General features: G+C 54.1%; 2 protein-coding genes across 2 annotated transcripts in view; one reads left to right on the top strand and one right to left on the bottom strand.

Moving 5' to 3' along the window:
- The window catches only part of LOC141725892 (uncharacterized), a 95958-nt gene that overhangs the window by 42990 nt on the left and 40410 nt on the right, over positions 1 to 12558 (top strand). The window lies entirely within an intron of this gene.
- LOC141725877 (uncharacterized) lies at positions 6677 to 8542 on the bottom strand. The gene is made up of 2 exons (XM_074530039.1): positions 8409 to 8542; positions 6677 to 8256 (listed from the first exon to the last, which is right to left on the bottom strand). Exons 1-2 carry the CDS (start codon positions 8428 to 8430, stop codon positions 7418 to 7420), a joined length of 861 nt encoding a protein of 286 aa, XP_074386140.1. The 5' UTR covers positions 8431 to 8542; the 3' UTR covers positions 6677 to 7417.

The following is a 12558-nucleotide window of genomic DNA, read 5'->3' as shown; positions in this document are numbered from 1 at the left end:
TGAGACCTTCTGGCAGGGATGCCAGGAGCAACACGGCCTCTCCGCCAACCCCAACAGGTGCTCCGTGCCAGTCCTCCCAGTCTCCCCATCCCTCCCATGCCCCAGGGCAGGAGCCGGGGCTCCCAGCGTGACCTGGCCTTTGCTCTGCACACAGCTTTGCGCTGCAGACCCTGAAGGCCCTGCTCTGCCAAATGCGCTATGAGCACGTGGTGCTGTCCACGGAGCGCAAGCGTGCCTGGGACACGCTGCTCCGTGCCGACACCCACCACTGTGCAGTGGGTCTGCTGGCCAGGTGAGACCTCGTTCTCCCTACTGCCCCTCTCCTTTGTGCCCGCAACGCCCCACGCAGTCCCCGTGCTCATGGGCGGCAGGGCCTTGTCACCAAGGGAGGGATGAGCAGACTGGGAAAGGCCGGCAGAGGAGGGTGCCCGGGAACAGCCGCCTCCCAAAGCGCCCCCGGGGAGCTCGGGAGCAGACCAGAGCTCTGCCAGTCAGCCCTGGGAGAGCTTTGCCCGCCCGGCCCAGGAGCAATGGTGCCTTTTTCTCCCTGCCAGGGAGATGCGCCGTGTCTCCATCATCTGGTGCTGCAGCATGGCATCCGGCCTCTTTGAGCTGCTCAGCAAAGGCGTTTCAGACTGGGAAATGCCCGCCCTGGCCTTCCTGGTGGAGATGAGCCCCATGGCCAGCGCTGCCTGGCTCAGCTGCCTCCCACCCCTCTGCCCTCTCGTAGCCGCAGCTGCCTGGGATGCTGCCCGTGCCCTGTGCTGCTGCCTTGGCTCGGCCCTGTGCACTTCTGAGCTCCTGCCAGCTGGGCACCTCTGTGCCTGCTCTGTGCCTTGCAGCTCCTGGATTGCCTGGACTGGAGCGAATGTGCTGAACAAGTCCTGGAGATCCTGACAAGGCACCTGCAGAGCCAGTCCAGGCAGATGCGTCGCGTGGCGCTCCGAGGCCTCGTGGTGCTCACCTCGATGGTGAGAAGGAGGCAGCAGCTGAAGCTGTGCTGGCAGCGTGGGGCTGGGGCAAGCAGCCCCTTGGGCTTAGCTGGGCTTTGGCTGTTGTGGCAGCTGCTCCCAGCTCTCCAGGCTCACTGTTCAGCTGCCTGAGTGCTTTGGTACAGGCCTTCGGCCTCTGAGCCCTGCAGCAGCAGCAGCAGCAGCAGCATGGGGTTGCCCAGCCTTGTTTTGCACACAGGATCCAAGCATGTACAGCCTGACCGAAAGCCTTGTGAAGCTACTCTGGGATAGGGATGAAGACATCGTGGAGAAGACCCTCATTGTGCTCAGCCTCCTGATGCTGCAGGAAGACCTGGCAATAGCCAGCCCCATCGCCCTGCAGCTGGCTGAGGTGCTCTGGCACCTCTTTGACAATGTGAGGCTCTGTGCCCCCAGCCACGGGCACTTGGGTGCTGCCTTGGGCCTGGGCACAGGGGGGCCTGGAGCAGCTGATGTGAAGGGATTTGGCTTCCTTTCCAACAGGACAACAGCCTTGTGCAGCTGCTCTCCATTTGCCTCTTCCAAGACGTGATTGCCTTTGTAGTGGCAAAGGGAGAAAAGCCCCTGAAGAAGCCTGTGAACCAGAGCCTGCTCCCACTCTTCTTCCACTGCCACGATGAGAACCCGTGTGTGGCACAGGTGAGGCCTCCTGGGTGTCCCCATGGAAGGGGGCTCAGCTGTCTCCCCAGCCCCTGGCACCTGACGGGCTCCAGCCTCCTCCCGGCCCTGGCACAGAGATGCGGCTCCTGTGCCCTGGGCTGCGGTGCCATCTCTGGCTCTCTGCTGCTCTGCAGGCCTCTCGGGAAACGCTGCTTTCTGCAGTGAGCTTCCTGAAGAGGAAGGATCTCAAGCAGCTGCTGCAGACAGATCAAATGTGGAGATTTGCTGAGTGCTTGGTAAGGACAGCCTGGAATGCCCAGCCCAATCGCTGCAGCAGCCGCCTGCCCACGGCGCCCAGTCTGTGGGGCTGGCAGCTGTGGCCCCTGCCCAGTGCCGCACGCAGGGGCACCGGCCTGCGCCCCACACGCCGCTCCCTTCCCTGGGCCGTGCGGGCTCTGCTCCAGGCTCCTCTGGCCCCAAGGCCGGTGCCGACGGAGCCCCGAGCCAGCCGGGCTCTGCTGCGGGGCAGCACCGCGGCTCGCCGGACCCTGTGCCCCGTGCCGAGCCCGGCGCCTGCGGCTGCTGCCCGGGCCTCGGGGCTCTGTGGGCAGGGGGAGCAGCGCCGGCCGTGGGGAGCGCCCGGCCCAGGGGCAGGGCCCGCATCAATCCTTTCCCTCCGTGCCCTGCCGCTCTCTGCAGCTGGCAGAGGACAGGAGCCGAGCGGCCGAGCACCTGCGCCTGGCCCTGCCGTACCTGCGGAGCGCACAGGAGCCCCTGCGAGAGGCGGCCGTCAGGTTCATGGGTGAGCGCCAAGCCCGGCTCCCTCCCCGGCCCGCCCCATTGCCGCAGCTCGGCCTCGGCCCCGCCTGCTGTGCCGGCAGCAGGATCCGGGCGCGGGCATGGGCAGCCCCCGCTGGCCTGGGCATTGCTGCTGCCGCCCTCTGGCAGCCGTGCCCTGGGGCGGCAGCGTGCGCCAGGGGCCCGGGCTGAGCCCTGCCCGGCCAGCAGGGCGTGTGGCCTCAGGGCTGGCAGCGCCCGTGGGCGGCAGCTGTGCCTCTGAAGGCAGGACACGCTCTGTGCTCCCCAGGGATGGCCGGGCGCTACCTGACAGGGCAGCAGCCGCACTTCCGCGTCATCTGCAGCGGTGAGTGAGGCCCGCGGGCTCTCGGCGGGGGCTGCCGCTGGCAGCTGCGTTCCCTGGCCCGCCCGCCGACGGCTCCGCTCCGTGCGCGCCCCAAGGGCAGCGGGGCCACAGCGCAGACACCTTGCAGGGGCCTGCGGGACATTCCTGGCCAGCAGCTGCCAGCTCGTCCTTCTTGGCTCCTGCTTCCTCCAGGCCGTGCCAGGAGCTGCGTGGCACGGACGAGGCTGGAGGCTCTGCCCAGCTCCCCGCAGATCCAGCCACTGACTGTGCCTCTGTTTCTCTCTCTGCAGCCCTTCAGGACATGACGGATGACAGCAGCCCTGCCATCTCATGCCTGGCGCTTCAAGCTCTGCACATCCTTTTAGCTGTACAGAGCGTTCCCTGCTCCCGGCTCCAGAGGATGCGAGACCAACTCCGCCGCCTCTGGGAGTCGCGGCCTTTCCTGTGTGCCCGTGGCTGAGTGTCCTGCCGCGGCGCTGTGGAGAACTGATCCGGGAGGCTGCGTCTGCTGGGGCCCGCCTGAGCCTGCGGGGAACACCTCTCCTCTGCCAGCACTTCCTTTCCCTTCACCCACTAGAGGAACATTAAATTGCTGTTGTTGGATACCCGGGTGTCCAGGAGCTTTCTCTTGGTGCACAGTGTCTTCAGGCCAATGGGGAAGAGGAGAAAGGCTGCTTGGTCTGCGCAATTTGCCCGAGCGTGCGGTGCAGAAGGGAAAGTGGCCAAACGCCCCTTGGCCTTTGGTGGTTCCTGCAGGAATGTTTTTGTTGCTGCATCAAGTTTTCTGGAGCTGGGAGAACAAGTGTGTTCTGTGTTGTGAGAGTCTGTCTGAAATATCCCTCATCTGCCTTACGATTGTCATGGAGAGAATCCACCAAAAAATTAAAACCCCCGTTTGCTGATCCGGTGGCCGGAAAGTCATGTGCCTGAGGCCTGAAAGTGTTGCTAAGTTGCTGTTTTCACAGATGTTGTTTGTTATACGCTACACTGAGCTCACAGGGCATCCTGCCCTTTTGCGCAATAGCTCTGGAATCCTCCCTACCTCTCAGCCTGGCTGGTTTGAGCTTTAGGGTGGTCCCCTCCTCCAAGAGAAGACCATTCATAACCACCGTGACAGACAAGTAGAGATGTAAGAAACCTCTTCATCAAGGGACTGAGACATGAAATCCCTATGTGAGAAGGCCCCTCTCACCTTCTTCCAGAGACTGGGACTGAAAGCCCCAACTCGGGGGAGGTGTACAGGGCGAGGAAGGAAAGCTGCCCAAAGCAAGATGGATGTTGCAGGTGTAGGCAGTGGACAACAAAAACAATGACTCTCGCCTGCTGACAAACTTGGACTGTGTGTATCCTTATTTCCCACCCCCCTGAAGATACAATAAACTACCTTTGTTTCGGCTGCAAATCCATCCCCCTCGCCCCAATGAAAAAGAGTATAATTGGGGTCCAGATGAACTGGGCCTCTGAGACCTCCCCGACGTAACAGCGGATCCTCGACTGGACTGGACCAAAGGACTTCGTCTCTACGTTTGTTAGCTCTATCCCCTCTCTCTTTCTCTCTCGCTCTCTTTTGTCTCTCTCTTCCCCCATCTTTTTCTCTCCCTTAATCCCTCTATCGCATTTTGCTGTGGTCATTCAATAAAGGTGCATTTGTTTCGATTATCATTGCAAACCCCCTTGTACCGTGTTGGTTCTTTTTGCACCCTAAGATCAAATCCATGAACCATCACGAAACACGTCTGTGAGGATGGATCGTGACACCCCCCGAGGACCCCTCCCCAAATTCCCCCCAAAGCCCCCCCAGCACCCCTAGACCCCGCTAAAACCCCCTCAAGTTCCCCCCAGACCCTCCCCAAATCACCCCCAAACCTCCTCAAGACCCCTTCCCAAATTCCCCTCACGACCCCTCCAGGACCCCTCACCTGTCCCTGCGCCTCCTCAGCAGCTCTCGGAGCCTCCCCGTCCTCTCCCAGCGCCTCCCCCGCTCTCTCCAGCGCCTCCCGCAGGAGCCGCCCGAGCCCGGGGCGGCTCCCGGGGGTCCCTGAGGGGGTCCTGGGGGGGCGGGGGGGGAGAGGGGGCGCCCGCTCCATGCCCCGCCCCGGGGTCGGGGGCGCTGCTTTGGAATCGGCTCTGATTCATCGGAGCAGGGCGGGGAGGGCGGGAGTTGTTGTGGGGAGACGCCCGGTGATTGGTTGGTTTCGTATAGGGTATGCTGATTGACAGGAGAAGGTGGGGGAGGCGGGCTTTGCCGAGGGAAGACGCCCGGTGATTGGTCAGTTCAGGTCGAGAGAGGCAAGAGTAGCTGAGAAGAGGAACGCTGTGATTGGTTTGTTCGGGGTGAGAGGCGGGCGTGTCTGAGGGGAGGCATGCAGTGATTGGTTGGATCGGTTCACAGAGAGGCTGGTGTTCCTGAGGGCAGACCCGCGGTGATTGGATGGTTTGGAGCAGGGCGCGCTGCTATTGGTTGGGAAAAGTCCGATTTTTTAAGGGAACGTTCCCGTTTTTTTGGGGGGAAAACTCTCGGAGTTTTAAGGAAAAATTCCCGATTTTTGCAGGAGAAACATTCGCGGAGCTTTTGACCGCACGTGGCCCCAAATAACTCAAATAACGCCAAAACACTTCAAAAAAACCCTAAATAACCCCAAACAATACCTAAAAATCCCCCAAATAACCCCAAACAAATCCAAATAACCCCAAAAAACGAAAAAAACCTCCCCCAAGTAAAAGCCAAAAAACCCCAAATTATATCGAGCACACCGAAAAAAACCCCGAATATACACCAAAATTAACCCCAAGAACCCCAAATAATTCCAAATAAACCCACATAAACTCAAATAAGCCCAAACACTAATACTTCCAAATAAACTCAAATAATTCCAAATAACCCCAAATAAACATAAATAAACCAAGTAAAAACCAAGATAAACGCCAAATTGTCCATTAATAACCCCAAATAAACCCCAAACAAACCCTAAATAAACCCAAATAAACCCCAAGTAACCCCAGTTCCTCCTGTCCCCACCCCAAAACAGATCCCGACCAATCGGAACGCGCGACACTGACGACGATCCATCCACTTGCTGGGCACAAACTCAGAGCACTGGCCCTGCTCAGTGATTTTCAGCCAATCAGCGCCCGGCCCAACTCTGACTCATCACTTGCCAGCCACAGACCAAGGCCTCTCTTTGCGGTAAATACTCAGAGACCAGGCGGGGTAATTTCCAGCCAATCAGAGCGCGTCTCGCTGATGACTCATCAGTTGCCGGCAGCGGAATTTGGGGAGGGGGGGAGAGGTGACCCGGGGGATGGGCTGGGGACCCCAAATAATTCCAAAACGGGGTCGGGAGCCCAAAACAGAGCAGGAGGGGCCTGAAGCCCCCAAAACCAAACACGGGGAGGGTATTAGGGGAATGATTGGAAAGGGGAGGGAGAGCGGGGAAAAGAGGGTCGGGACCCCAAAATTGAGCTGGGAAGGGGATGGGACTCCCAAATTGAGGTGGGAGGGGAATGGGACCACCAAATTAAGCTGGGAGCGGTATGGCATCCCAGAAATGAGCTGGGAGAGGGATGGGACATCCTAAATTGAGCTGGGATGGGGGTGAGACCCCAAACAGGATGAAGCAAATTTTGTTCCTAGAATATGTAAATGAGTTTATGGATATGCAAGAAGTCTATGAATATGCAACAGGCTGATGTCATGGGAAACAAGAACCAAAGGTTGTTATGGCCACCAAGACGCCCCAGATATTTTCGGGGACACCCCTTAATTAATCTGGTTTTAATTACATCAGCCTGTTACATATTCATAGACCCTCATGCATAACCATAAACTCATTTACATATTTAATGAACTTTTTATATGGCCCATCCTTTGATTACTACTACTACTAACAATAACAATAACAATAATAATTTGAAATTAAGGGGCTCTCAGGAAAAGATATGGGAGTAGAAATAACAGTTCTTTATTAGGAAAAACTAAAAATACAAATACAGTAGTACAAACAAAAAAACAACAGTTACAGAGTCAGAATCCTCCGGGAATCCAGTGAAAAAGTTTGATCCTCGGGGAATCCAGTGGGAAAAGGGCTGATGCCTTGGGAATCCAGTCGAAAAGAGCTGATCCTCTGCAAATCCAGTGGGAAAAGCCTGATCCTTGAGGAATTCAGTGAAAAATGAGGTTGATCCTTTGGAATCCGGTAGGAATAGGGCTGATCCTTTGGGAATCCATTTCTTATCCCCCAAAGAGAGGGCACAAGAAGGCCCGTGGAGTTTTTATAGGGTATCCCAAGGGTGGAGTTGGGGTTTGGGTCAGGGGAGGAGTTCTTATCAACACAACAAGGGTGAGATCAAATACCTGCCTCTTAGCAACAGCAGCACTCCACACAGAAAACATCCCCAAATCCTAAATTCCCTCTAAAACAACTGAGAAATTATGGAACTTCAGATATATTCAATCAATTTCCTTAATTTAACCCAGTTTTGGGTGTTTTTAAAGGATGAAGGTGAAGTAGAGGGAAATTAAGGCCAAACAAAGAGGAGAAGCAGCCAGGTGAGTTCCCACCATGGATCACAGGGAATGTGAGTGACCAGGGCTGCGCCCAAAGTGCCTCCTCCAGTGGGGGATGGAGCTGGAGCAGCGCACGAAGCTCTGCCCGCACTCAGGGCACTCGCAGGGCTTCCCTTAGTGGTGCCTCCGTTGGTGTTGGGTCAAGTTAGAGCTGCAGTAGAAGCTCTTCCCACACTGGGGACACTCGTAGGGCCTCTCCCCAGTGTGGATGCGCCGGTGGGTGACGAGGGTGGAGTTGCGGTTGAATCCCTTCCCGCAGTCGGGGCAGCGGAAGGGCCTCTCCTCTGTGTGAATCCGATAGTGCTGGAGGACACTGGAGCTGTTCTGAAACCTCTTCCTGCATTTATCACACTCATAGAGCCTCTCCCCTGTGTGGATGCGCCGGTGGGCGATGAGGGCGGAGTTGTACTTGAATCCCTTCCCACAGTCGGGGCATTGGAAGGGCCTCTCCTCTCTGTGACTTTGATAGTGCTGGAGGAGAAGGGAGCTGGTTGGAAACCTCTTCCCACACTTGGAACACTCGTAGGGCCTCTCCCCAGTGTGGGTCCTCTGGTGCCTGATCAGGCTGGAGCTCACGCTGAAGCTCTTCCCACACTCCCCACACTCATAGGGCTTCTCCCCAGTGTGGATCCTCTGGTGCACATTCAGGCGGCACTTCCACCTGAAGCTCTTCCCACACTCCACGCACATGTGGGGTTTCTCCCCATCATGGAGCTGCTCATGGAGCACCAGCTCCGAGCTCTGGCTCCGTCTCCGGCCGCCTTCCCGGCCCAGGCTGGCTCTTTCCCCCTCAGATCCCCGCTGGCTGCGTTTGCAGCCCCTCCTCGTGCGGCATCTCCGGGGCTTTTCCTCCCCGTTGGCTTCCTGTGCCGTGGAGCCGCTCAAAACGGCCTCTTCCACCAGGTTCTGCCGCGGGCATTTGTCCTCCCTGCTCTCCATCCTCAGCTCCTGCTCTGGGGAAGGAAGGACAAGGACAGGATGGGATTTGCCTCCGTGCCACAGCCAAGGGCAAGGAGATCCCCCAGGGCTGAGCTGCAGCCGGGGCCGTGCTGGGCTGGGAGATGGAGCAGCACAGAGGGGAAAGGGGCACTGACTTCCTCCTCACCTGCCTCAGTGTCCCGGGGCATCTTCCTCTTCCTCGCAGCCTCCTAGGCCTGGGCAATGGGAAATCCTGGTTTGGGGAAAACAAGGGATGAGAGCGTTTGTAGGAGTGTCGGGGGGTAGGACGGTCGGGACGGACGGAGACGAGAGAGCTCTGCAGCCAGGGCGTGGAACCGGCGGTTTATTGCAAAGGGCCTGGGTGCAGGGCCCTGCCTGGAGCTGCCAGGCACAGCTCGGAGCAGGCCCGAGAGAAGAGAGGGGTAGAGAGGATGAGAGGGTAACAGAGTAAGAGGAGAAGAGTGTAAGAGAGTAAGGGTCCCGTTACAATACAACAGATCTTCTGTGTTAAATATTCTATTTCTCACTAACCAATCTAGTACAAGATACAAATCCTATAGCATTTACATACAGCCTGTAAAAATCATTACATCACTATACTGTGTTACACTTTAAACCCTAAAAACTCCTCTTTGGACCCCTTCTGCTGAGCCAGTATGGTCTGCTCTGACCCTTGGATCTGCCTGCAAGCAGAGGGAATTGTTTCATCAAAAGGGGATTACCTTCAGTTGGGCCACACCATTGTTTTCCAGTTGTTCACTAAGTAAGGTATCTCAGATCTTGCTTTCATTTCAATCTTCCTTATAGTTTTTATTTTCACAAAATCTTTTGCCAGACAATCCTATTTAGAAGGCTTTCCTGTTTCATCGTCCCCAAAACACACTGAGTTTGAAGGTCCCTCTGCCCAAGTCCATCTCTACAAGTCACTTGTGGAGAGCCTGGTTCAAGCATGGCTTAAAGAAAGAGGCCATGAAGGTACTCAGCTGAGGGAAAAATAGAAGCCTGCTGTAAAGCAGCAGTTCTCAGGCTTGATTCTGTAAATAATTAAGGTTCTCAGCCACCTTTTATATAAACAACAAGATTCTCAGACCGTTCTGTCCTTGGCTGCTACTGGGGACAGACAGCCAGTCTGGGAACATATATGAAGGTTTTGAGAACCTTTCATATCATGGTGGGAACACTGATCTTGGTTTCAGTAAATTAACTTCAGGTGTTGTAAACAAAAGGAGGAGCTGAAGTTTTCTCTACAGCCTATCAGGAGCTCAGATTTTGCAATATGCATGAAGTGAATTAACACTGTTATAAAAAGTGCCTGATTGATGAATAAAGTGGAGTCGATGCTGAACAATGAAAGTTGGGTCTCCCCCTCCATCTTCAATAGTCACTGGCCATCAGGGCTCCACAAAAACCTCCCAAACACCCAGATTCAGCCCAGAAAAAGCCTCCCAGGAGTTCCCCGTCCCTGTTCCCTCCCCTCTGGTGTGTGGAGGTTCCCCCCTGTCCCAGCTGTTGGGGTTACGCTTGGATTGGGGGTCCCCCTTCTCCTCGGTGCCCGCCCTGCCCAGGCTGCTGGCAGTCCCAGCAATGCCAAAAGCTCCCCCCGCTTCGCTCTCCCCATTTCGGGATGCCGGGGCTGTTTGGGCTCCCGGGCTCCCTTCTCCCCTCATTCTCTGCTTGGGGCTGTGAATGAGACGAGGGCTGGTTGTCCCAGACCTGCCAAGTGAGTGCTGGAGTCTCCCACGCTGCGTTTACGACTTTCCTCGAGGGAAGCAGCCAGTAAAGAGACACAGCGAGTGAGAAGAGAAGTGAGAGAATCCCCCGGGGTAACTGGGACTGGGTCTCAGAGAGGGGCTGGACCCCTCAGAGCAAGGGAGCAGAGGAGTTTCCAAGCCCAATCCACTAGGAAACGGGACAAAAGGGGCTCCTAAAAGTTCTGTTGGTTTGAGGGATAAGAGAGCCCAAGAGCATCCAGAATTAAAACCTGCTGCGTTGAGGAATTAACATTCCAAGAGCATCCACGGTTGTGCAAAATTCTGCCGGATTGAGGATATGCTCAAGAGCATCTGGGATTGGGCAGCACAGCTGGGTTGAGGGATATCCAAGAGCACCAGGACTGGCCAGAAACACCAAAACTTGTAATAGGTGATGTGAAAGTGTAGTATATGGTAGAGATAATTCATGCTACTAGTGTATAAAATATTGTAAAATCCACATTATGTCTCTTGACCATCCCGGCCAGGAGCAGTGTCTTATTCATATACATCTAGTTCCTGGACTTGGTTGAGATAAACATCGGGGTTTTTAATGAAAGAATAGAAGCTTCCAGGGCGATAATCGCTGGCTTCCCCGGGTCACCAGGTCCACCCAAGAGTGATTAACGCCTCGACATTACAGCTACCAAGATGATCCACAGCCCCACCCTGATGCATGTGAATGCTGACTTCCCCGGAGTCTACTGACAACATCAGATACCGGGACTGAGTCTTTGTTCACCTCTGCACAGGTAAAGCCAAGGTTATGCATGGGAAGAGACACAAAGAACATTCGGTCATCTCTGCCTCGAGCAGAATAAACTGTAAAAGAACTCGCTGCGTCAGGCAGCATTTGTGAACAGGGGGAGACTCTGACATTCGCAGGTCAGATCCGTGTTCACCCAGCACCGAACCCGGGCTCGACGCTGACCCTTGGCTGTGCTGGTTTTGACAACCGAACTTCAGTCTCAAAGACAAATTAATAAATCTTTGCTAAATTTTCTTATAAGTTTGGCTCTCGATTTGATCATTCATAACAAAAGCTACCTTATTGTTGTCTTGTTGTGTGTGAGAGTGAGTCACACACTAAATCAGCCCTTCCCGGGCAGGTGGGAAGGGGGGCTGTGGAAAGAGGAGTGTGTGACCCACAAATAAGCCATTGTTCTCCTGGCGTGTGGGGGCTGTGGCATAAGGTACAGGTGACCTGCAAACGGGCCATTGTCCCCAGGGCCTGTGAGGGGGCCGTGGCTAAAGAGTGTGAGTGACACACAAATCAGCCCCACAGGGGAACGGCACCGGAGGCAGCAGAGTCAGGGCCCTCCCAGGAGGCCCGGAGATACTGAGACCCAGAGGCCACCCCAAGGCCAGGGGGGGCCACAGGGACCCGCGATTCTCTGTCAACAGGGATCCACTCTGTGTCCTGAGGGCGGGAAAGAATGTGTGGAAGAGAATGGGAAATAAAAGTGAGTGAATGTAGATGACTGAAAGTACAGGTAATGTATATTCTGTATTTTAACGTTCACTGTATCTCCTTGGAGGGAGGTGTATTGTACTGAAAGTAGTGTGAGAAAAAAGTTTTTTATTTTTGTTTGAGTAGTTGAAAGAAAAGTGGTATTTAGGTTGTTAGTGAAATTGAAAAACAGAGGAAGAAGATGAATAGATAAGATCTTGAAAATGAGACAGAAAACCAGTAAGTTGGATAGAGGGGGAAAAAAAAGAAAAAAAACTGGTCCTTTGGGAGTTATGTTTGCTAACAGAGATACAACTCCTTGCAAAAGGAGAAAATACAGGGTATGTAGTGGTTGATGGGAAAAACATGCAAACTATGGAAAAAGGGAAATTAACCTTAAACTAGTAAGCTCAAACTTGTGAATTATATACTTTTAAAAGAGCACTAGAATATTTAACACCATATAAAGGAAATATATATACTGATTTAAGGTATGCCTTTAGAGTAGTACATACCTTTAAAAAATCTGGAAAGGAAAATATTACTTAATACAAGAAGAAAAGGATTAGTACATGAGTAACTTATTTTAGAGGTTTTGGAGGCATTAAAATACCTAAAAGAGATAGCTATAGAAAAAAATTAAGGAACCCCAAAAGGGAAAGACCCCAGAAACAAGAGGAAATAATTTGGCAGATCACAAAGCTAAGGATGCAGCAGAAAATGGAGCTGAAAGAGTTATGTTAGTATGAAATCCAAACAAGGAAAAACCGGAAATTCCAAAGTTTAGGGAAGCCGAGAAAAAAAGACTTAAAAAAGACAGGAAGTGAACAAGATAAATCAGGGAAATGGAAACTTCTTGATGGAAGACAATTACCTAATAAAATGTGCTTACTAGGAAAATATTAGAAGACATGCATCAGAAAACCCACTGGGGTACTCAAGCTTTCTGTGATCATTTTTTGAGGAGCTATGCATGCACTGGGATTTTTGGAGTAGCAAAGCAAGTAACTGAAAGAGGCTTAATTTGCCAAAGGATAAATAAAAGGTGATGAGAAAAACAACATTAGGAGGTCGTGAGTTAGCTCGTCCACCATTTCAAAGTATCCAAGAAGAAG

This window comes from Zonotrichia albicollis, chromosome 31 (genome assembly GCF_047830755.1).
Source record: "Zonotrichia albicollis isolate bZonAlb1 chromosome 31, bZonAlb1.hap1, whole genome shotgun sequence".
Lineage (NCBI taxonomy): Eukaryota > Metazoa > Chordata > Aves > Passeriformes > Passerellidae > Zonotrichia > Zonotrichia albicollis.
Note: the sequence above shows the minus strand (reverse complement) of the source record. Positions and strands in the feature narration are given on the sequence as shown.

Coding starts and splice junctions, on each gene's coding strand:
- LOC141725877 (XM_074530039.1), bottom strand. CDS start 8,430: ATGCCCCGGGACACTGAGGCAG. Junction 8,257..8,408: donor GCCCCGGGACACTGAGGCAG/GTGAGGAGGAAG, acceptor TTCCTTCCCCAG/AGCAGGAGCTGAGGATGGAG.